Source organism: Ruditapes philippinarum, unplaced genomic scaffold, assembly GCF_026571515.1.
Source record: "Ruditapes philippinarum isolate M1 unplaced genomic scaffold, ASM2657151v2 ctg3974_1_1_1_1, whole genome shotgun sequence".
Lineage (NCBI taxonomy): Eukaryota > Metazoa > Mollusca > Bivalvia > Venerida > Veneridae > Ruditapes > Ruditapes philippinarum.
In genome coordinates, this window is record NW_026853242.1 from 33965 (window position 1) to 58360 (window position 24396).

General features: G+C 34.6%; 1 protein-coding gene across 1 annotated transcript in view; it reads left to right on the plus strand.

Moving 5' to 3' along the window:
- Window positions 1-42: 42 nt before the first annotated feature.
- LOC132736240 (kinase suppressor of Ras 2-like) overlaps window positions 43-24396 on the plus strand; it is a 39589-nt gene continuing 15235 nt past the window's right edge. The window contains exons 1-12 of the mRNA XM_060723335.1: window positions 43-334; window positions 3889-4029; window positions 4984-5134; window positions 11545-11788; window positions 12712-12882; window positions 16184-16237; window positions 16339-16388; window positions 16735-16795; window positions 17653-17736; window positions 21601-21695; window positions 23329-23541; window positions 24116-24191. Coding sequence (XP_060579318.1) covers window positions 182-334; window positions 3889-4029; window positions 4984-5134; window positions 11545-11788; window positions 12712-12882; window positions 16184-16237; window positions 16339-16388; window positions 16735-16795; window positions 17653-17736; window positions 21601-21695; window positions 23329-23541; window positions 24116-24191 — 1493 coding nt within the window. The 5' untranslated portion in view covers window positions 43-181. The remainder of the gene's footprint in view (window positions 335-3888; window positions 4030-4983; window positions 5135-11544; window positions 11789-12711; window positions 12883-16183; window positions 16238-16338; window positions 16389-16734; window positions 16796-17652; window positions 17737-21600; window positions 21696-23328; window positions 23542-24115; window positions 24192-24396) is intronic.

The following is a 24396-nucleotide window of genomic DNA, read 5'->3' on the forward strand; positions in this document are numbered from 1 at the left end:
CGCAAGTTGACAGGAGAATAAAATCTCGCGTGACTCATAAAATCCAAGATGGCGTCAAAATCGCTGTTTGTCGATTTCAATTTTGTTTGCGTCTGAAACACATAAAATAACAATATTTTCTTTAAATATTTAGTATATGTAGTGATGCCTTATTGCTCCACTATAACTTGAGTATACAACAATGTCCGATTCAGACACAGAGTTTGAGAAAGCTCTGACAGAGCTGAAAACTTTGCAGTCAATGATTGACTATATTGAACAGCATCTCAAAGGACTTCGAACACAGTGTGCTCCAAATGACGAATTCACGCAAAAAGAAATACGTTTGACAGAGGTAAAAACAGTTGTAAATTTTCATGATTATGAAGAACCTGTTAAACCCACTAAATAAATGGTATTTGAATCACAAATGTTTTGGTGACAGCATTTTTCTGTAGGAAATTTAAAAATCTTAACATGATTGCTTTTGCAAGTGTTGCATGGGGGAATTTGTTTTAATTATTTAAGTTAAGACTGAGCATGCCATTTTACATAAAGTTGACATATCCATCAATTCATTATAGGTACATCAAGAGACGAGTATGAATCTCTATCTGTATTAGTCCAACTAATTGTACTGCGCGACGAGATATTGTGCTATTTTCGTGTCTGGGCAATATCTCGCCTCTATGTACAACATAAAAAGTACCTATTCCGTGGTGAAATTTGCGCCGGGATTTTGAGGGCAAGTTTTGGACGTCTAAAATCGTATTAGAATTCATATTTGAATAAATTTGTTGCGATACCTTTAAAGATTATTCATTACTACATCAATTTCATGTTTTATTTGTGAAAATATTCCTAACATAAAGATTTTGATAGAAAAGTAAACACATGGACCATCAAAATAAAGTCATCGCCGCTAATGTCATGTGACAAATACACTTTTGATTACTACACTGGTGTGTATGCGGTAATGCCTTACTGAGAAACGCCGAAACACTCTTAGTAAAATATCAAGTTTTATGTTATATTTAAGACATTTATTCATGCAAAAAAATAATAATAACTATGAAAGGATTAAAATATTATTTTATTGGGGCAGATGCAAAACTTATTCGTTATTGTCAGAGCGTTCTTAGAAATATCAGAATCATCATTATCTTTTTAGAAAAGCTACTCTGTAAATGGACTCCTCACAAAATATTTTCTAGTTATAAAAAAAATATTTTGTTCAGCTTTCCCAGAAAATAGTACGCAGCAAGTTGTAACTAACATAATTATTCTAACATAGATAATACTATAGAGTGGTGACAATATAAATTTTAATGAAATACAGTATTTGTTTATCCTTTAAGATAATATACTGGCGATTTATTTTATTGTAGCAATAAATATAATTAATAATAACTACATTAAAGAATAATAAGCACTGTTTAACAGTTTTTCACATTTTTTTTGCCACGCAAAAAAATAAGACAACATTCTCAAACGGTACCGAACAATATCGATTTTTAGCGTACATGTTACATTACTGTAGCAACATCACAATATGGCGGCGTTGGTACACAAACGAGAGTGAAACTCTCCAGGAATGATGGTTAGGAAACTACCCGCCTATATGACTGAAATACTGTTGGGAAAAGGCGTAAAATGAAACAAACAAACAAACAAAGAAGACGGTGAAATGAAACTAACATGGTTTACTTTCTTCTAAGTTGATAGTCTATGACTTTTTGTGCTGTTGATTCCTTAAAATCGTATTGTTGAATAGATTCTTAGTTTAAATTGTCTGCATTTTTACATTAACATCGAAATCCACGTTTCACCACAGAAAGGTTTCCTTTTGGTTTTGACGTAAAAGCGAGATTCTGCCCCAAAACGAAAATATCTCAGAATCAAGCTTTGGCACATCAATATATTTTGACTATATCTGTATCTGTGAGGGTACGTCGTAGAGACCAAAATCTGGCTTTGACACGACAGTTATGACAAATGGAAATGAGAAAAAAGATGGAGATTGTAAATGGCCCTATACCAACTTGTTACTTGTCAACTTTTAAGATATAGATTGTTTTTTTACTGTTCACAAACAATTTAAGGAGTAAATAACTAACATGAATGAAGGCAGGAAGTCAGAAGAAAATTTTTTTTTCATCTTTTATTTTATATTTTTCCTGTTAAAGGTGTCATTAGGTAATTCATACACCAGTTTTCAATTGGAACACCTCGATAATTATTCTTAAGCCAAAAAGTTGCGATTGTTCTGTTTTTGGAATATCCCACTGATTTTCATTAAGTTATTAGTAATATGTTAAAATTTAATAACAATGACAGTGCACATCTAGAAATTACACTGAAAATTTCACTGATACATGTACATGTAGGTATTGGAATCTCTATTGTTCTTTTTATTTGATTTCCATGATATATTTTAAATTTACAATAACTAATTATTTCGAATAAACCGTGACTTTGGTGAACTGTTTTTGATTGGTCATTTATTTTTCGATTATTGTCTTGCCAATTTTGGACTATTAGTCATTTGAGCATGCTCAGCTGGCAAAGTAATCTAGCGGGGCATTTCTACATGTTGTCTAGCTGTCAAGTTCAAAATAAGTAAGGTCTGAGTAGTTTAAATTGTGAAGTCTAAAGCCGGGCAAGCCAAACCGGGACAGTGAAGCTAGGTTTAAAGCATTTATTAAAAATAAGATACTTTATTGAGTTTAAGTACAGTATGAAATGAAGAAACTGGCTAGCAGTACAGACAGAGGTTCCATCTGTTCATGAGTCATGTTTGGCAATACTTAGGCGAGGTATTAATTAGCCAATAATTAGACATTTTTCAATAATATATAAAAGACATTAAGGAATTTGTTGACATGTATGTTTACATCACTAATTACTTTTTTACAAAATTTGAAAATTTATGTTATATTTAAATAATTACTTTTACAAATATGTAAATCCTGGATTATAAATAAGATATATATCCCTAGCACCCAGACCCTGAAGAATTAAAATGTACATTTATTTACATTAAACAACAAGGAAACTTAATATAAACATCATTGTACACACATGACAGATAAAAGTGTTTTGTTTTTATCATTTTAGAATTTGGGAAATGCAATTTGAACTTACATATTTTGTGTTGATAATTTACAATTTCTTGGAACCAGTCTTATTTTACCTTCATTAGAACTTTTTTTTCAAAGTTAAAACAATACATTTCAAAGATTGAAAACTGAATAAGTTCTATATATAGATTATAACTTTGTTTAATCACTCTTGCTATAATGTTAATTTTGAAACACAGCTCTAGATTTTGGCTAAGAAAGGACTTTTACATAAATTTAGTTTTAGGGGAAAACTGCAAAAAAGAACTTCTAGCAAGAAGAAGCACTGAAATCTAGACTGTCAAATATTTACATGTAATGATGTATAATTATTATTTGCAACATTTAGTGCAAGTTTATAAATTTGACTTGTGTTATTGTCTTAATGACTACATTTGTTTTTCTTTGATGATGATAATAATAATAATGATAAAGATAAGAATGATCATGATAATAAATTAAAGAGGCATGCCCAGTCTTCCCTATGAGCCTCTATCAAATATACAATGAACATAATATAAACATTTACAAATTAACTGTAGATATATTACATAATGTATGGCAATCAATGAAATTAAATTTGATATTTTTCGCATGTAAATACAGGAAAAACTGGTATTATATGTCTGAAAACAGATTATCATTTTGTCAGATTTGTGTGTAATTTCAGGGGAAACTGGTGTTATATGTCAGCAAAGAGATAATCATCATTATTTATGTATTATTTCAGGGAAAACTGGATTTATATGTTAGCAAACAGATTATCATCATTATTTATGTATAATTTCAGGGGAAACTGGTGTTATATGTCAGCAAACAGATTATCATCAAGAGCAAGATAACCTCTGATGCCTTACATGATGAACTAGTTGACTACCCTAATACACAACAATGGCTCTCATGTGTTGGTTTGCCAGAAAACACTATCAAGGTAACTTTACTGTGTAGATCTAGTGACTTTTTTTACCTGTTTGGAAACAGGATAGAGTTTACCAAATTCAAAAAAAACTTTTGCCATGAAATTAGACTAGTAAGAAAACCAAAAAGCTGGTGACAAATTGCCAAATTTTAAACTTGCTAAGTTGTCAGAAATTTGGGGAAAAATGCATTAGGAACACATTTGTAAAATTGACCATGTAATTTGTAAAGAAGGGAAAAGACACTCTTTGACTGTCTTGAATTTCTTAGAAATATCCTTATAAGATTAAGTAATTTGAAAGTTTATGTGTACAAGCAATAATAAATGTTTTCCAATGGCAAAATCACTTATCAGTCACTTTTGTGGTTTCTAATATCACTGGGGAGTGGGGCTGTAAGGTAATACCACAGAAAAAAAAGAGCCGCATCATGACAAAACCAACATAACCATCGCGCAGTCTGATCAGGATCCATGCTGTTCGCTATCAGTTTCTCTACTTGTAATAGAGTTGGTAAGCGAACAGCATGGATCCTGATCAGACTGTGCGGAAGCGCAGGCTGGTCTGGATTCATGCTGTTTGCAAGCCCATTATGTTGGTTTTGTCTTGACAAGGCTGCAATAAGGGGGCCATCTAACTGTTAACACAACAAAAGAGAATCTGTAATTTTTGTCTCCTGTAATGAGGCCATGAATATGGCATATAAATCCAGGCATTGAAAAAATATTTTCAGAGTCACTCATCCTGCGGGATGAGTAGCTTCTAAATCCAATGTGCAGGCAATATTTTTCTACTTGTTCTACTTGTCCTGGATAAACTTAAATTCTACTTATAATTACAAGGGGAGGAGTGGAATTTTCGATCTTTTAAATCGATTTGTTGATGGGTGCACTTATTTGCAGTGAATAGTAAGTACAGTTTTTGATGGAAATTCGTTATAATTGCTCATATTGTTTTTAAATTTTCAGGGTTTGATGAAAGAAGAAGAAAATCTGAGTCTGTATTCATTGTTAGAACTGTCAGAGACTGACATAAAAACCAAACTTCTGAAGCATAATGCCAGTGCTGAGGATGCTAGACGGTTAAACCTCTCTCTACGTAACCTAAATATAGCCACACGTAAGTATTATGTTACAATGATAGATCAAATCTTGTTATTATTTTGAGTATTTTTATGACCTCAGTGTTTGGACATGAAAATCAAAATAGGCTGTCCTTAACCATGTTTTATGATTTGAAAAGAGGTCGTTGAAAGCAAAAAAGTGGATTATGATTTGATATGTAGCAATTAATTATGCCCCCATTTTGAAAAAAAGGGGGTATATTGCTTTGCACTTGTCGGTCCGTCGGTCCGTCGGTCCGTAGACCAAATGGTTTCCGAGTGATAACTAAAGAACCCTTAGGCCTAGGAACTTCAAACTTGGTATGGTGATTGGTCATGACCAGTAGATGACCCCTATTGATTTTGGGGTCAAGGGGTCAAAGGTCAAGGTCACATTGACCTTGAAAGCAAAAACGGTTTCCGATCAATAACTAAAGAACCCTTAGGCCTAGGAACTTCAAACTTGGTATGGTGATTGGTCATGACCAGTAGATGACCCCTATTGATTTTGGGGTCAAGGGGTCAAAGGTCAAGGTCACATTGACCTTGAAAGCAAAAACGGTTTCCGATCAATAACTAAAGAACCTTAAGGCCTAGGAACTTCAAACTTGGTATGGTGATTGGTCATGACCAGTAGATGACCCTATTGATTTTGGGGTCAAGGGGTCAAAGGTCAAGGTCACATTGACCTTGAAAGCAAAAATGGTTTCCGATCAATAACTAAAGAACCTTAAGGCCTAGGAACTTCAAACTTGGTATGGTGATTGGTCATGACCAGTAGATGACCCCTATTGATTTTGGGGTCAAGGGGTCAAAGGTCAAGGTCACATTGACCTTGAAAGCAAAAATGGTTTCCGATCAATAACTAAAGAACCTTAAGGCCTAGGAACTTCAAACTTGGTATGGTGATTGGTCATGACCAGTAGATGACCCTTATTGATTTTGGGGTCAAGGGGTCAAAGGTCAAGGTCACATTGACCTTGAAAGCAAAAATGGTTTCCGATCAATAACTAAAGAACCTTAAGGCCTAGGAACTTCAAACTTGGTATGGTGATTGGTCATGACCAGTAGATGACCCCTATTGATTTTGGGGTCAAGGGGTCAAAGGTCAAGGTCACATTGACCTTGAAAGCAAAAACGGTTTCGATCAATAACTAAAGAACCTTAAGGCCTAGGAACTTCAAACTTGGTATGGTGATTGGTCATGACCAGTAGATGACCCCTATTGATTTTGGGGTCAAGGGGTCAAAGGTCAAGGTCACATTGACCTTGTAGGTAAAAAACGGTTTCCGATCAATACCTAAAGAACCTTAAGGCTTAGGAACATCAAACTTGGTATGGTGATTGGTCATGATCAGTAGATGACCCCTATTGATTTTGGGGTCAAGGGGTCAAAGGTCAAGGTCACATTGACCTTGTAGGTAAAAACGGTTTCCGATCAATAACTAAAGAACCTCAAGGCCTAGGAACTTCAAACTTGGTATGGTGATTGGTCATGATCAGTAGATGACCCATATAGATTTTGGGGTCAAGGGTCAAAGGTCAAGGTCACATTGACCTTTTAATTAAAAACGGTTTCTGATCAATAACAAAAGAACCCTTAGGCCTAGGAACTTCAAACTTGGTATGGTGATTGGTTATGACCAATCAGATGACCCCTATTGATTTTGGCGTTAAGGGGTCAAAGGTCAAGGTCACATTGACCTTGTAGGTAAAGCGGTTTCCGATCAATAATGAAAGAACCCTTAGGCCTAGGGACTTCAAACTTGAGATGGTGATTGGTCATGATCAGTAGATGACCCCTATTGATTTTGGGGTCTAGGGGTCAAAGGTCAAGGTCACATTGACCTCTTAGGTAAAAAACGGTTTCCGATCAATAACTAAAGAACCCTTAGGCCTAGGAACTTCAAACTTGGTATGGTGATTGGTCATGACCAGCAGATGACCCCTATTGATTTTGGGGTTAAGGGGTTAAAGGGCAAGGTCACATTGACCTTGTAGGTAAAAATGCTTCCGATCAATAACTTAAGAACCCTTATTGCTAGGAACTTCAAACTTGGTATGGTGATTGTCATGACCAGCAGATGACCTATTGATTTTGGGGTCAAGGGGTCAAAGGTCAAGGTCACATTGACCTTGTAGGTAAAAACGGTTTCCGATCAATTAACAAAAAACGCTTAGGCCTAGGAACTTCAAACTTTGTGTGATGATTGGTCATGACCAGCAGATGACCCCTATTGATTTTTAGGTGAAGGGGTCAAAGGTCGCGGTCACATTGACCTTTTAAGTAAAAACGGTTTCTGATCAATAACTCAAGAACGCTTAGGCCTAGGAACTTCAAACTTGGTATGGTGATTTGTCATGACCAGCAGATTACTCCTATTGATTTTGGATCAAGGGGTCAAAGGTCAAGGTCACAATGACCTTGTAAGTAAAAACGGTTTCTGATCAATAACTAAAGAACGCTTCGGCCTAGAAACTTCAAACTTGGCATGGTGATTGGTCATGACCAGCAGATGACCCCTATTGATTTTGGGGTCAAAGGTCAAGGTCACATTGACCTTGTATGTTAAAACGGTTTCCGATCAATAATAAGAGAACCCTTAGGCCTAAGAACTTCAAACTTGGCATGGTGATTGGTCATGACCAGCAGATGACCCCTATTGATTTTGGGGTCAAGGGGTCAAAGGTCAAGGTCACATTGACCTTGTAGGTAAAAACGGTTTCTGATCAATTTATTAAAAACGCCTAGGCCTAGGAACTTCAAACTTTGTATGATGATTGGTCGTGACCAGCAGATGACCCCTATTGAGTTTTGGGTCAAGGGGTTAAAGGGCAAGGTCACATTGACCTTGTAGGTAAAAATGCCTTCCGATCAATAACTTAAGAACCCTTATTGCTAGGAACTTCAAACTTGGTATGGTGATTGGTCATGACCAGCAGATGACCTATTGATTTTGGGGTCAAGGGGTCAAAGGTCAAGGTCACATTGACCTTGTAGGTAAAAACGGTTTCCGATCAATTAACAAAAAACGCTTAGGCCTAGGAACTTCAAACTTTGTGTGATGATTGGTCATGACCAGCAGATGACCCCTATTGAGTTTTAGGTGAAGGGGTCAAAGGTCGCGGTCACATTGACCTTTTAAGTAAAAACGGTTTCTGATCAATAACTCAAGAACCTTAGGCCTAGGAACTTCAAAACTTGGTATGGTGATTGTCATGACCAGCAGATTACTCCTATGATTTTGGGATCAAGGGTCAAAGGTCAAGGTCACAATGACCTTGTAAGTAAAAACGGTTTCCTGATCAATAACTAAAGAACGCTTCGGCTAGAAACTTCAAACTTGGCATGGTGATTGGTCATGACCAGCAGATGACCCCTATTGATTTGGGGTCAAAGGTCAAGGTCACATTGACCTTGTATGTTAAAACGGTTTCCGATCAATAATAAGAGAACCCTTAGGCCTAAGAACTTCAAACTTGGCATGGTGATTGTCATGACCAGCAGATGACCCCTATTGATTTTGGGGTCAAGGGGTCAAAGGTCAAGGTCACATTGACCTTGTAGGTAAAAACGGTTTCTGATCAATTATTAAAAACGCCTAGCCTAGGAACTTCAAACTTTGTATGATGATTGGTCGTGACCAGCAGATGACCCCTATTGAGTTTTTGGGTCAAGGGGTTAAAGGCAAGGTCACATTGACCTTGTAGGTAAAAATGCCTTCCGATCAATAATTAAGAACCCTTATTGCTAGGAACTTCAAACTTGGTATGGTGATTGGTCATGACCAGCAGATGACCTATTGATTTTGGGGTCAAGGGTAAAAGGTCAAGGTCACATTGACCTTGTAGGTAAAAACGGTTTCCGATCAATTAACAAAAAAACGCTTAGGCCTAGGAACTTCAAACTTTGTGTGATGATGGTCATTGACCAGCAGATGACCCCTATTGAGTTTTTAGGTGAAGGGGTCAAAGGTCGCGGTCACATTGACCTTTTTAAGTAAAAACGGTTTCTGATCAATAACTCAAGAACGCTTAGGCCTAGGAACTTCAAACTTTGTATGGTGATTTGTCATGACCAGCAGAATTACTCCTATTGATTTGGGATCAAGGGGTCAAAGGTCAAGGTCACAATGACCTTGTAAGTAAAAAAACGGTTTCTGATCAATAACTAAAGAAACGCTTCGGCCTAGAAAACTTCAAAACTTGGCATGGTGATTGGTCATGACCAGCAGATGACCCCTATTGATTTTGGGGTCAAAGGTCAAGGTCACATTGACCTTGTATGTTAAAACGGTTTCCGATCAAATAATAAGAGAACCCTTAGGCCTAGAAACTTCAAACTTGGCATGGTGATTGGTCATGACCAGCAGATGACCCCTATTGATTTTGGGGTCAAGGGGTCAAAGGTCAAGGTCACATTGACCTTGTAGGTAAAAACGGTTTCTGATCAATTTATTAAAAACGCCTAGGCCTAGGAACTTCAAACTTTGTATGATGATTGGTCGTGACCAGCAGATGACCCCTATTGAGTTTTGGGTCAAGGGGTCAAAGGTCATGCAGGGTTCTCGGGGACGCTTATTTCGGCGTCCCGGTACGCATGTTTATTACAGCTGGACGCAAATATTTCAGAGCAAGGATTCCACGTACGCTTAATTTTGCCTGGGGACGCATAAAATTACCGATTGTTTACAACCACAAATACACAAATGCGTCAGCGCGTGTCAGTCTATAGGTAGGCGGTCCTATGCACATCGACCCGTGAAGCGATTAGCCAATCAGCGATAACGCTTCCGATCATTATCACGCAATAGTTATACACGCGCTTGTATGTACAGTACATGTAATTACCAAGATATAACACGAGGTGATAATTTTATATCTTTGATCAACAGTTGATTGGAAATTAGCAAATTTTACCGACAAAAGGATAAAATTATCGACTATTTACGCCGCAATTTTAAAGACTGTTTTCTCAAATTACAAATGAGTGTAATTTTGAATGATTGTCGAATATTTTCGGCATTTTCTAGGCACAATTTTGCTTTAGTTTCATTTTTGCAAAAACTTTCTATAAGAGTATTAAGAATTTAAGATATTGTGCCGAAATACCAGGACAACAAACCAAAATACACATACGCTTTTCTTTGATATTTAGATTCTATCCGAAATGATCCCGAACATCGGCGATTTCACGTTCGCCAGAAACCCTAAAAATTTCGCAAAAATTCTCGGTTTCCAAGCCAAACATGAATGAATTGTTCCTTTATTATTTAATCAAACATTAAATCTTTAAATATCGATCTTCAATTTGCCCCCTTTTGAAGATATTTGCTAAAATAATTGTCGATCGGATGAATCTCTTACACACTGTGTGAAGCTGTACACGATTTTCCTATTCATTCCGCTAAACGCTGCCTATATACATTTACGTTTTTTTTTACAAATATAATCTTTTTGTCTTTAGAGTGGACTTATTTAACCAGAATAAAATTTGATTTGGTATAAAAGTGAAAAAAAAAAAAAACGATTTCCATGTGTTGATGCATTATAATGAAATAATTTCATAATAAATACTAACAACAAAACAATAATTATACTATGTAGTTCAGAGTTTCTTTTGAATAACTATACACTTTGGCAGTCTCTTGAAGATTCAAAATATCAGCAATGCTATTGTGAGCATTGAATGACTAATCTGTAAACATATTAATTGCGACGCGCTTTTGGACTCCAACTTTTTCAGGGTTGGGAGTCCATGGACTCCATGTTTTAAAGTCCTAGTGAGAACCCTGGTCATGGTCATGACCAGTAGATACTTTATAACCCTTATTAATTGTTTGATCACTGGGTCAGAAGTCATGCATAATAACCTTATCACATGACTAATTGGCTGCTGATAGGGGGCATACATGTTTTACAAACATATCTTGTTTCTGTATTTCTTTATATTATTATTAGCATTTTATTTTTAGCTTGTTCATTGGAAGAAAAAGTTAAGCTATTTTCATTGCTTAAACAATTTTTTAAGGTAGCGGTATGAAACTTTGAATACTTATATTTTAAGGATTTATGACCCTTTTTAACACACGAGGATTAACACTGCATGCGTTGCTTTTTTAATAGGGATGTCAAGAAGTAACTGTTGATTGCTTACTCAATTGAATGTCGGGGTTTGAAACTCGAGTATTCAGTAGAAAAAATGAATCGCATCAAATGCTACTTGTTAATAAATTGTAGCAGTTGTTCACTATCAGTTTCTCTACTTGCAATAGAGTTGGTAAGCGAACAGCATGGATCCTGATCAGACTGCTTGGATGCGCAGGCTGGTCTGGATCCATGCTGGTTGCAAACGCATTATGTTGGTTTTGTCTTGACGCGGCTCATATATATGTACATGTAGTAGTAATGGCTCATTTTGTTACAGAGCGTGAGTCGTCTGGTAGTAACAGTACCTCGGGTGACAGTGATGTTGATCTGCACTGGACAAACCCAGAGTCCACATCGTCCTATGATTACCTAGCACGTAGAAGTCCACGACCTTCGACATCGTCGCTGTCATCGTCAGATAATTCTACGACAATGAGTGCCCCTGCTCAGACACACAGTACTCCTCCGTCACCAGTGCCTCATGCACATAATGCACACAATGAGAGACTACGATCAGTAGGGTAAATATTATATCCCCATTCTACTTCCTGGTTCAATGACAATTATGCTTGGACTTGTATTTTTGGTTTTTAGCTTAAAGTTTTTTTTGTCTATTCTTATAAACAGAGACTTATCACATTGGGATAAGATGCTCTAAAAATAAGAATTTTTCCAGTCCTTGGAATGGTGTCAGAAAATGTCTTAGAAATGTAAACTTGCAAGATAATAAAACCCTGATAAATTTTAAGTATATGATGTTATACCTTCCTCTTCATTTAAATTTAACTCTGTGTTATAGATTGAAATATTATAATGTATATAATATGAGCCGCGTCACGACAAAACCAACATAGTGCGTTTGCGACCAGCATGGATCCAGACCAGTCTGCGCAGTTTGATCCATGCTGTTTGCTTACCAACGGTATTACAAGAAGAGAAACTGATAGCGAACAGCATGGATCCTGATCAGACTGCGCGGATGCGCAGGCTGGTCTGGATCCATGCTGGTCGCAATCACATTATGTTGGTTTTGTTGTGACGTGGCTCTTATTAGTGAATAGTGTGGGAAATTGCTGGATAAAACAACATAGCACCTGTTTGTGGTTATAACACACAAAAAAAGAAAATTTTCACTAATGTTACAAACAATATTTTATGTTAAATGCTGTCCATTTAATTTTGTATTTAGGCATTGAGAGTTAACAATGTAAAATTGAAGAAAAAAAAATGAAGTAGATATTAAAGTTTGTAATAATGTTTGTTAGCCAGTTAAAGTCTTAATGACCAGGGCATTTTGTAGATAGATTATGTTGTTGTGAATAAATTTAGTGTTGCTTTTGAAAAAGATTTTTCCATTAAAAAATGATCTGTGTTCTATAAAAAGTAAAAATTTGTATGATATAAGATTAATCAGTTAATCACATGATAACGTCTTTTTTTAAAGGTATACTCCCCCACCGACACCGCCTTCAGTACGCACACCAAAGACGAGGTATCCAATTACCCCACCACCTCATAAGAAGATGCTGTTATTCCCGGAGTATCCTACAATCAGCAGGAGCAAGTCACAGGAGTCACAGTTAGCACATAAAGTACAGGATATAGACCCTGTCAGGTATACCGCAATTATTATGTCTCCATTAGTTAGCACATAAAGTACAGGATATAGACCCTGTCAGGTATACTGCAATTATTATATCTCCATTAGTTAGCACATAAAGTACAGGATATAGACCCTGTCAGGTATACCGCAATTATTGAATCTCTTTTTAAAGATATACTGGGACAAGTGGTTGTGGTTGTTACTATACAGACTCTTTTCAATGTTTGAAATTTTTAAATTTCAAAAGAGAATAGTAATTATCAGTTGTCTTTTTTTTCAAATATCAAATTTGAGTATAATATATCTTTAACATTAACGTTCCATTTGATATAGGTATAGACCAATAACTTTTGTGCAAGGTTTCAGATCATTCACTCACTCTGTTTTCCAGAATAATTATTTCAATTGTGAAAAATGACCCAAAATTGAATGCTACTCTTTTTATTTAAATTAAACTAAAAATAGCATAATAGTATGATTTTCAACATATTTCTTATCATCTTCTGCATATTTTCTGTTTTAGTGCCCAGCTGATTTGAGTAAGAAATTCAAATTTTGTCTTTTTAGTCAGTGGAGTTCCTTCAAAGGATGTCAAAAGAGGTCTAACAGCAAAAAAAAAAAAACTTGAAATTTTAAACTGGTCTGACAACTGTGGCACTAAAGAGAAAAATATGCAAAAGATAAAAAAAAAAATATACTGCGAAATTAATTCTATATTTGTACAATTCTTAGCCTGATTTTAGTCTAAAGCATATAAACCCTTTTATTTCATGCTTTTCAGTGGATTACTGATTTATCCGTGAAAATTATATTTGATAATTTCACAGTGAAAATTGTCAAAATATAATTTCACTTTTTTCAATGACGAAACTACTTTTTTAAGATTTTCCCCATGGGGTACCTCAATTTTATTTTCACTGACAGTTCTGACAATATCAGGCTGTTAAAAAAAATAGCAAAGCTGAAATAGATAAATAACTTAAATGTCAAAAGTAATAAAGAGAGAAAACTTACTTCTATTCCTTCAAATTCCAATCACAAAATTTTGTCTCTAAATTTTTTTGTTTCGTTTTTACAGTCTGAAAAATACATTCCTTCCCCATGCTAAACTGCTCTTGATGACATATGGCATATGGCAACAAATAGACTGAAAATGTGGCAAATTTTACACATAACCTTGATCCCGCGATAACGCAAAAAGTACTGAAAATATGTTTATGAAACTTGATATATGGATAGATGGCAGTATGGAGATTATGCACGTCTTTTTCTTTTCTTCCTATGTTGAAAATTCTGGTTGCTATGGCAACAAATAGACTGAAAATGTTGCAAATTTTACACATAACCTGGATCCCGTGATAACGCAAAAAAGTACTGAAAAATATTTTTTTATGAAACTTGATATATGGATAGATGGCAGTATGGAGAGATTTATGCACGCTTTTTCCTTTTCTTCCTATGTTGAAAAATTTTCTTAGGTTGCTATGGCAACAACATAGGACTGAAAATATGGCAAATTTTACACATTTAACCTGTATCCAGTGATAACATCAAAAAGTTACTGAAAAATATGTTTTATGAAACCTTTAATATGGGTAGATGCAGTATGGAAACCTAATGCACTTTCCTTTTTTATCTTCCTATGTTGAAAATTTCTGGTTTGCTTATTGGGCAACAAATTAGGACTGAATTCAAGATTTCTGATTCTAGTTTTTAAGTTTTTTCACTATAAGTTCTTTATTTCTTAAGGTATTTTCTTCAAACTTTAAATATAATTTGCTTGTCGATCAACCACATCATATGTGACAAGGTTTACAAACTCTAGCCAACAAAATAAATTTATCAGAATTAACCTCCCTTGAACTTAAAAAATTTTCATTGAAAAAAAACATTGTTTTTTAAATAACTTTTCTTTTTCTGAATGGATATCTACTTCAAACTTCATATAAATGTTTCTCTATTGTCTATACTCAAACATTTGTGAGTGTTTCAATACTCTAGCAGACTACTATTTCCAGAATTATGCCCCTTTTGAACTTAGACTTTCTTTTGAGAAATTGGTAATTTTACTCCAACTTCTTCAGTCATGATAGGATTTTAAAAATGTTATATTTTGATAACAGGGATGTTTAAAAAATAACTTTAGAGTGTCCTTCAGTCCGTCTGTCTGTACATAAAAACTGTTTCCTATGATCACTTTTAAAGAACTTTTTCAACAAATTTACTTAAAATAGGAACCTTAGTGAATGGCCAATGGCCCTTCAGAATGTTGCTTGGGCTCTTAACGGTAGGGGACTTATGGATTGCTTGCAATACTATGATAATTGCTTGTCTTTCTTTTAAAAAGGTGTATGACTAACAAATCCAAATTATATCCTTCTGAATCTTACTCAATTATTTTCCTCCCATGAAATAGACAACTTTAAAAAATGGCTGCCGCAAACATTTTACAAAGCCAGGTCTAATATAAATTCGCAGTAAGAAACAGAAATATAGATGGATGGTTGGACTTTTTCTCCTACAAGAATTGTTTGTTTTTATTATTAAAACAAACGATCATTCATATTTTTTTAATAAAATGAATAAATATCACCGTCATTTAACCTTGATTGGCGGACTTATTTTTCAGCTCAAGACTTCTTGTTTTTAATTAGAAATTCCCTCTAAATGGGGCTCTCGATTGGGGGAAACAGATTTTAATATTAATGTTAAAATTATGGAAATTTCGTTTTAACTTGTTTTAAAGCATAAAATAAAAAGAAAATTTGTCTGTTTTTTGTGTAAGATGTAATTGTATTTCATCTCGTGAACTTTAAAAACAGTATTCTCACTAGTGGCTACACCACTCGTGAGAATACTGTTTTTAAAGCCCACACGATGAAATAAAATTTCATCTTACACACAAACAAACAAATATCCTCTATTTCATTTTGGGGTAAAAAGTTTTATAACAAGCATGTTCTCAAAACATTGATTAAGATGTAGGTTGATGGTTATGAATTAATATCCTCAATATTCACTGATTTTTGATGTAAAATTAATTTATTGAAAATAGAATTTTTAGTATGAAATTGGATGTTGTGAGTTAATTAAGTTAAGTTTAGGTTATTTGTTCTGGTACATTGAAAGTCTTTGATACATTGAAGTCCCTTAGTTACCTTTAACTATCAACACGATACATTTTATAGGAAAAAAAGTTCAAAAGTTCAGAAAGCATTTAACTGAAGTTATAGTCCATTGGTTTATGATGAGTTTAGCTAGTAAATCATATACAGAAAATAGTAATGTGATTGTTGAATATTTTATTTTATAGGTCTGGTAAGAAGAAACACATTAAGGATCTAAATTTAGGCAGTAATTACTTTACGTGATATTAGGGTTGGCAGTTCATGGACATATTGCGCGATTAGACGACCGTCTAACGAGCATGAACTGGTAGAAGTAGTCGTGGACCGCCTCACGGTATAGTTCAACTACCAATCATTCCCCACCTTATGTACAAGGCCAGTTAGGAGATGGTATGTAATTCATATAATGAATATGTTATGGTCAAAAAATGTTTTGGAGAGCGCTGAGAATGTAACTTGTTAGCTTGTGTAAATTGGTAAAGATGGAGTGTTATAGACTTGAGAAAATAGTGATAAGCAACTCATAATGTATTTTTTAGCTTAAAGTCATTAGGTTTGTAAGTTTAGAAGAAACATTGGTCTAATTATATGTAGTTAGATTTTGATTAAAGTTCAAGGCAAACACAATATTTTTAATTAAATATACATACGTTATAAAAGTTTTGATAATTTGATTGCTATAGAATGTTGTATGTAATATAGAAGTTTATGGTGTATTTTTTTGTGTGTTATACAGGATCATTAATGGTGCCAAGTATGATTGGTCCTCATGTGATGAAACATCAAATTAACCACAAGTAAGTTACTAATAGTTGTTATAAATGGCCTCGAGAGCATTTTTATAACCATTTATATTTTAGCAAAATTAGGTTTTCAAGATGGCCATACTTTTACTTCTTTTTACCACTATTTTGTTAGCTCCCAAATTTTTGTATGAACAATGCTCTAATTGCTCTAGTGTATGTTTTACAGAGAGCATCAGATTTGTAACAAGTAGTCACTGTCTTTAATTTGATCCTCTTATAATACAAGTAATCTAATGGTTATATGTCACTCTCCATCAAATTCTGAAATCATCACTTGCAGAGCAATAGGTAATTACTGGTTAGTTACCAAGGAAAGCCAGTTTGGTGATTCAACCACTAAGAGGTGACAAAAATGTGTGAAAAGAGACATAAAAATCAACTGTATAAACAAGCAATACTGTTTATTCCTTGATTTTTTGCAAAATATTTAATTTATGAAACTTTAGCATTGTTCTTTCAATAGAGATGTAATTGTGCATTACAGGCACTTTATTTGAGTGCAAACTATATTATTGGCATAGTTTTGTAAGAGCCTAAAATGTTTAAAAAAAAACAACAACAAGAATTTTTAGGTAATACATCAAAGTGTGCCATTAGGTTTCTTAGATAAATGAGCGGCGTCATGACAAAACCAACATAATTGGTTTGCAACCAGCATGGATCCAGACTAGCCTGCCCATCCGCGCGGTCTGATCAGGATCCATGCTGGTCGCAAACGCACTATATTGGTTTTTTTCCTGGCGCGGCTCAAATTAAAAAATCTTGTGGGAACAAACCCTTATTAGCAAATTTAATTGATACATCTATTTGTTTTGTAGATTACTTAAAATTGTCTGTTTCTATTTCAGATTAATTACCAAGTTATTGTTTGGTAGCACCTGTGATGTATGTGGTAAAACTATATTTAGAGGAAAACAATGTAAATATTGCAAGTAAGTATGCACATATGAGCTGCGTCACAACAAAAACCAACATAATGTGTTTGCAACCAGCATGTATCCAGACAAGCCTGCGCATCCGCGCAGTCTGATCAGAATTCATGCTGTTCGCTTTCAGTTTCTCTACTTGTTATAGGGTTTGTAAGCGAAGGGATCAGGGATGTTAAGATTTTGTGTTGCTGCTTCTTCATTTGGGAAATTGCAGTTTTTGTCTTTATCAAAAAGTATTATTTGATTGAGTTGCATTTTCAAGATACTGTACTTGTCCCCTTGATATGTCTTTAAGCACAATATTGTCAACCCTGTCTTCTCCTTCCTTAATGTGTTAGAGTAAAAATTAAGATGAGACTCATCCTAAATTTTGAGCGAAAAAAGAGACTGGAATATCCTGGTAATCCTTGGTCTTTATTTTGTGCATATGTTGTTGACTTTTGGTTAGAAATTTAATAGATAAAGCTGAACCTGAACTGAGTTTTAAAGTTTTAATGATATTCCAATTGGTATGGTTGCACTTGTATCTAAAACATCTAGTTTAGAATAAGTAGGGTTTAATTTGCTTAATCAATCATGATCATGATTTGTAATGATTTGGATTGGTAGAAATTGTCAACATTTTGTAAGGCATGTCATTAAATGAAGAAAAACACATTGTTTTAGAAAACTACAAAAAGACCTTTTAAGGTAAGTAGGTCAGCAGCATCTAAATTGAATCTTCTACATGATTTATGCTGTATGAATGCCCCAGTCTTGTCTACAATTTTCCTCAATCATCTGGCAATGCTTGACTCGGCTAAAATTGCTAACTAATAGCAGTAAATCAATGATTCTTCCAGGCTGTTAAGTTTAAAATAAGATTTTTCAAATGAAAAACTCTGGTAATGACTTTTGTGAATATCTGTGCATGAGCAAATGGGGCAAGTTGGCGTAAGCAATTTCTTCCGTGCACAACTCTTGAGATTTCATTGATTTCAACAAATCTTTCATCACAGTTTGAACTTCTGCTAATGTCCTAGCGCATGTTATCGGGGGACTTTGTGAGTTGATATTTCTTGGCTGGTTACTTGAACATATGTATTACAGGTTTTGTGACAATTTTCTGTCACTTGTAAATAAATGCTATAACTGCATTGAATAAGTCTATTGTTACTGACAACTTGAAACAAAATGAAAAGTTCAGTTGACCAGTTCAATAAGTTATGGAAAAACTATGTAATTATGCCCCCATTTCGAAGAAAAGGGGGTATATTGCTTTGCACTTGTCGGTCCGTCTGTCCGTAGACCAAATGGTTTCCGAGTGATAACTAAAGAACCCTTAGGCCTAGGAACTTCAAACTTGATATGGTGATTGGTCATGACCAGTAGATGACCCCTATTGATTTTGGGGGTCAAGGGGTCAAAGGTCAAGGTAACATTGACCTGGTAAGCAAAAACGGTTTCCGATCAATAACTAAAGAACCTTAAGGCCTAGGAACTTCAAACTTGGTATGGTGATTGGTCATGACCAGTAGATGACCCCTATTAATTTTGGGGTCAAAGGGTCAAAGGTCAAGGTCACATTGACCTTGTAAGCAAAAACGGTTTCCGATCAATAACTAAAGAACCTTAAAGCCTAGGAACTTCAAACTTGGTATGGTGATTGGTCATGATCAGTAGATGATCCCTATTGATTTTGGGGTCAAGGGGGCAAAGGTCAAGGTCACATTGACCTTGTAAGCAAAAACAGTTTCCAATCAATAACTAAAGAACTTTAAGGCCTAGGAACTTCAAACTTGGTATGATGATTGGTCATGATCAGTAGATGACCCCTATTGATTTTGGAGTCAAGGGGTCAAAGGTCAAGGTCACATTGACCTTGTAAGCAATAACGGTTTCTGATCTATAACTAAAGAACTTTAAGGCCTAAGAACTTCAAACTTGGTATGGTGATTGGTCATGATCAGTAGATGACCCCTATTGATTTTGGGGTCAAGGGGTCAAAGGTCAAGGTCACATTGACCTTTTAGGTAAAAACGGTTTCTGATCATTAACAAAAGAACCCTTAGGCCTAGGAACTTCAATCTTGGTATGGTGATTGGTCATGACCAGCAGATGACCCCTATTGATTTTGGGGTTAAGGGGTCAAAGGTCAAGGTCACATTGACCTTGTAGGTAAAAACGATTTCAGATCAATTACGAAAGAACCCTTAGGCCTAGGAACTTCAAACTTGGTATGGTGATTGGTCATGACCAGCAGATGACCCCTATTGATTTTGGGGTTAAGGGGTCAAAGGTCAAGGTTACATTGACTTTGTAGGTAAAAACGGTTTCCGATCAATAACGAAAGAACCCTTAGGCCTAGGGACTTCAAACTTGATATGGTGATTGGTCATGATCAGTAGATGACCCCTATTGAGTTTTGGGTCAAGGGGTCAAAGGTTAAGGTCATGACCAGTAGATACTTGATAACCCTTATTAATTGTTTGATCACTGGGTCAGAAGTCATGCATAATAACCTTTTCACATGACTAATTGGCTGCTGATAGGGGGCATACATGTTTTACAAACATATCTTGTTTATGTTAGATTTTCAATATAGAACACAATTATTATCAATCACTACATACAGTGTACAGTTCCTTCTAATAGTCCTGAAGCTTTAAAGGAAAAACATAATTATCAAGATTGTAGCGATCAATTCAACATTTAAGAGTTCAATAGTTATTGGGTCGAGTGGTTAAGGTCGTTGACTTCAAACCACTTGCCCCCCAATGCTGTGGGTTCAAATCCCAACGGAGACTTTGGATTCTTTCATGTGAGGTAGCTATCCAGCTAGCTTACGGAACTTTGGTGATTCTACGCAGGTGCCCGTTTGTGCCTGGAATAATGCACGGAAGGGCACCTGATGTCTGCCTCCACCAGTAAAGCTGGAATGTCGCCAAATGACCTATACTGTGTCGGTGTGATGTAATTTCCAAACAAACAAACAATAGTTATTGGCTTATTGCGTTTAGTTATATTAAGGTGCCAAATTCAATCACAGAAATCACTTCTCATTCTAGACTGATTCACTACCTTGAAAACTTTCTGTCCCCAATGTCATACACTAGCAGCAACTGTCCTTACAACTCTTGCATGTTTCACTACAGTGGTTACTAAGTGCATTTGGTTTTCATTTTCATAACACAAAATCTCATTTTGAGGTCTCCTACCTACATGCCTTAATAGTTTGTTAGAATGTTACAAACTGATCTGCAACTTATTTCAACTTCATCATCTGTATTAAGACTACCTTTGTCTTTAGGAATGTAGAATGAGCTCTAATGAGCTACTCAATGAGCTTTTGAGAATCTGAATGAGTTCAAAATTTGTGTAAATTGTGCAATGGACATGATTTTTATGTAATTTGAGCATTGCAATACTTTTCATTTTTGTGTTATTTTGCACAATAGAAATGATCATTCTTGAATATATGGGGTCAGGGAATGATCTTAGAATTTACACCCAAGTTAATAAGCCAAACTGACATCAGATCTGAGGAAAAAAATGTCCAGTGGCATTTCTATAATGTTAAAAAAAACTGAAAAGAGTAATAATAATTTTCATATATAATTATAATTGGTGTACTAGTGCTACACAAAAAACCTGTGGTTTCTGTGACTATGTGGTTTCTGTGACTCAAGCATTGTCAGATACCCACTGCCTAACCATTACCATAACATGTTACGTTATGTTACATGTTAATCGACCATGGGTATCTGACGATGTGACTCAAGTGACAAGGCTTTCTTGATTAGTGATAAACATTTTATATGCAAATTTTCATGAACTACTGTATAAGATTGATAAATATAAGAAAATGTACCTTTATTTTATTTGTAGATTTAAGTGTCATAAAGATTGTGTACATAGAGAAGCTCCAAGCTGCGGTCTTTCAGAAGAAATGGTCAACTTGGCCAATAAAACATACTTTGAAGGTAAGTACTTTATTGACTTTTATAAGTGTCTTCATGCTAGCTGTACAATGTCTTGCCAATAACTCCGAAGATAAAAGAGGGCTCATTATCTCATTCTGACCATATTCTATAGTGTTAGTTGCTTGCGTTTAGTAGTTTGATATTGAATAGGGGTGTGGATCGTCGGATAAGTGACGATCCTATCCGAACCACAATTCAGCACTTACGATTCACAAATCGAACCACAGATCTATTGTTATCAAGACACCCATAAAAACGTGTACATTAGTTATAAAAACATGTTTATTTAAATAAAACAAAAAACAATTCTAAACATGAAACATATAGAATATAAACTATGACTGTTTATGTTTTAATTCTTTGGATAAGTATTTTTGTTTTGTCTTTTGAAACCAATTACATCCCTAAGCTCAGCATCATGGTACATGGTCTTTAATCGGCAAATTATATTAAGGTAAACTTCATATAATTTATACTCAAATCGTATTTTTCTCGATTTTAAGAGTGTGAGAAACAGTGAATGTATATAAAAAAAATTAGATCGCAATTCAACGATCTCTGTGATAACGAATATTCAAAATCAATTTTTTTAGTTTGATTCGTGATTATCCGAGTACTCGGATACTCGCCCCAGCCCTAATATTGAAATACTTTCAATGAAGAATGAAAAATTTGAAAATTCTGACACTTATTTAAAGGCTTATAAAGCCTCAGAAATGTTAAGAGTTTCTTTCTGAAGAATGGGCACACATGTGTTATGTTGTGTTGTAAAAAGAAGCTTTTCACCTGAAGAAGAAAAAAAGGCAGAATGAGAAATAATTTGTCATAAAAGTATCAAAATGTAAACTCAGAGGTATTTTGACTTTCATACAAAATACTAAAATCACTGTACTAATTGCTAAAACACAAGAAAAAAGGTGACTCAGTATATGGTCAATGAGTAACTTTTTTGAATCTGTAACAGAATACCAGAGATAGTACGATTAAAAAATAATATCATTTTAGGCCTTGTTAGTCTTTAAAGCAGGTAAAGTTCATTACACAGATGATATATCATGGTAAAGGTAGTTGAAGAATTAAGATAAAGTTATCCCTTTGAGTCTGGCTGTTCTTGTTGTCTTACTGAATAATGAAATTCTAAAACCAATTTTATTTTATAGTATACCCTGAGAACCGGCCTTCTCATTCCTTTTTGAATCAATTAACGACATTGTTAAAGAAGCCGAAAAGGCGTAAGCTTTAAAGCACAGTGTGAGAAGTTTGTGTAGATATTGCTTGTGTGTGTTTTTGTACAACCTGTTGTGTGCTGGCGTGGGATTATTATGGTGAAAGTTGCACCATAGCTTATAGATATATCATATGTACTATGCCTTTTTAAAAAAAACATTTTACATCAGATTTTATAAGCTTTTTTTCATATACTTTGTAATAATATTTAGAAATCTTTTATGTATATGTGTGTGTGTGTGTTTTGTGTGTTTGTACTTTTGCTTGTTGTAGGGATTCAGACAAGTTTTTAAAAATCATTGGTATCCAAGAATTATATTTGATAAGTTAAGCTAATATTGGTATTTATTTTCACATGTGATATACTCGAAGGTTAATGACACATGTATATATTTCTGTTTTAAAGGTGCCTCAAATCCGAGAAGAACGCCCGAGTTACCACATCACGGAAAGCATGTGTTGCCAGCATTTCCAGTGCCGGACTCGAGCTCCGCTTCATCATCCAACTCATCAACACATTCCTCACCGATCCCACACGGCATGTCGTCGGGAACGTACACCTCACCTTCACCATATCCATCACCTCATGTACACAATATACACTCATTCCAATTTCCAGGTAAATGACATCTTACTTTACTTTTATACCAGTTTGTTTTGTTCATATTTTACTTGTTAAGTGTAGTTTTGCTTTCTGTCTGAAATAAATTTCTTTTATTTGTTTGTATTTTACTTAAAAAACTCTATTTTGAGGGTGATAAGGTCAAAATAACTTAGACTTAAAGAGATTGAAGGAAAAAAACACCAAAAAAAAAAAAATAATCTAAATTGTTTCTTAATCATTTAAAATTTGAAAAAGAAATTGTGACATTTTCTCATAATTTATTAAAGATCATTTTAAAGGAGTATAAGTTAAACTCCAACATGTGAAATAAATCCTTTGAATTTCAATAGTTTCATGTAAAATCTGAAAGTAATCAACATCAATCAAATTGTAATCATAATTACAGACTGAATTTAAGCTGTAATTGATTAATTACAATTAATGTAATCAATTTTGAGCAAGGTAATCAATTACATGATGATTACACTGTAAACATGTAATCAATTAAAAATCGATGATTACGATTAATGATTACCCCAGGTCTGCTCATAAAGTGTTGTATTGAAAGTTATTTTTGTTATCCTCGCAGATACGTTATTATCCGAGAGTAATACAGATGTAACACAAACAGAGCCAGTCTTCTCTACGGACTGGGATAAAGATGTGTAAGTTTATTATCTTTACTTTATCAAGTTTAGGTCATGTTTGAATTGTGGACAAAGATGTGTATATTTATTCCTTATTTCTTTGTTTTTTAGACATCTTTTAAATTTGGAATTTTAAATCATTTCTTTTCATTATGAAGTTGAGAAATAAATGTTGTCTAGAAATAAACAAATATTGGCTTTTCCAAGCTTATTCCCAGGTATA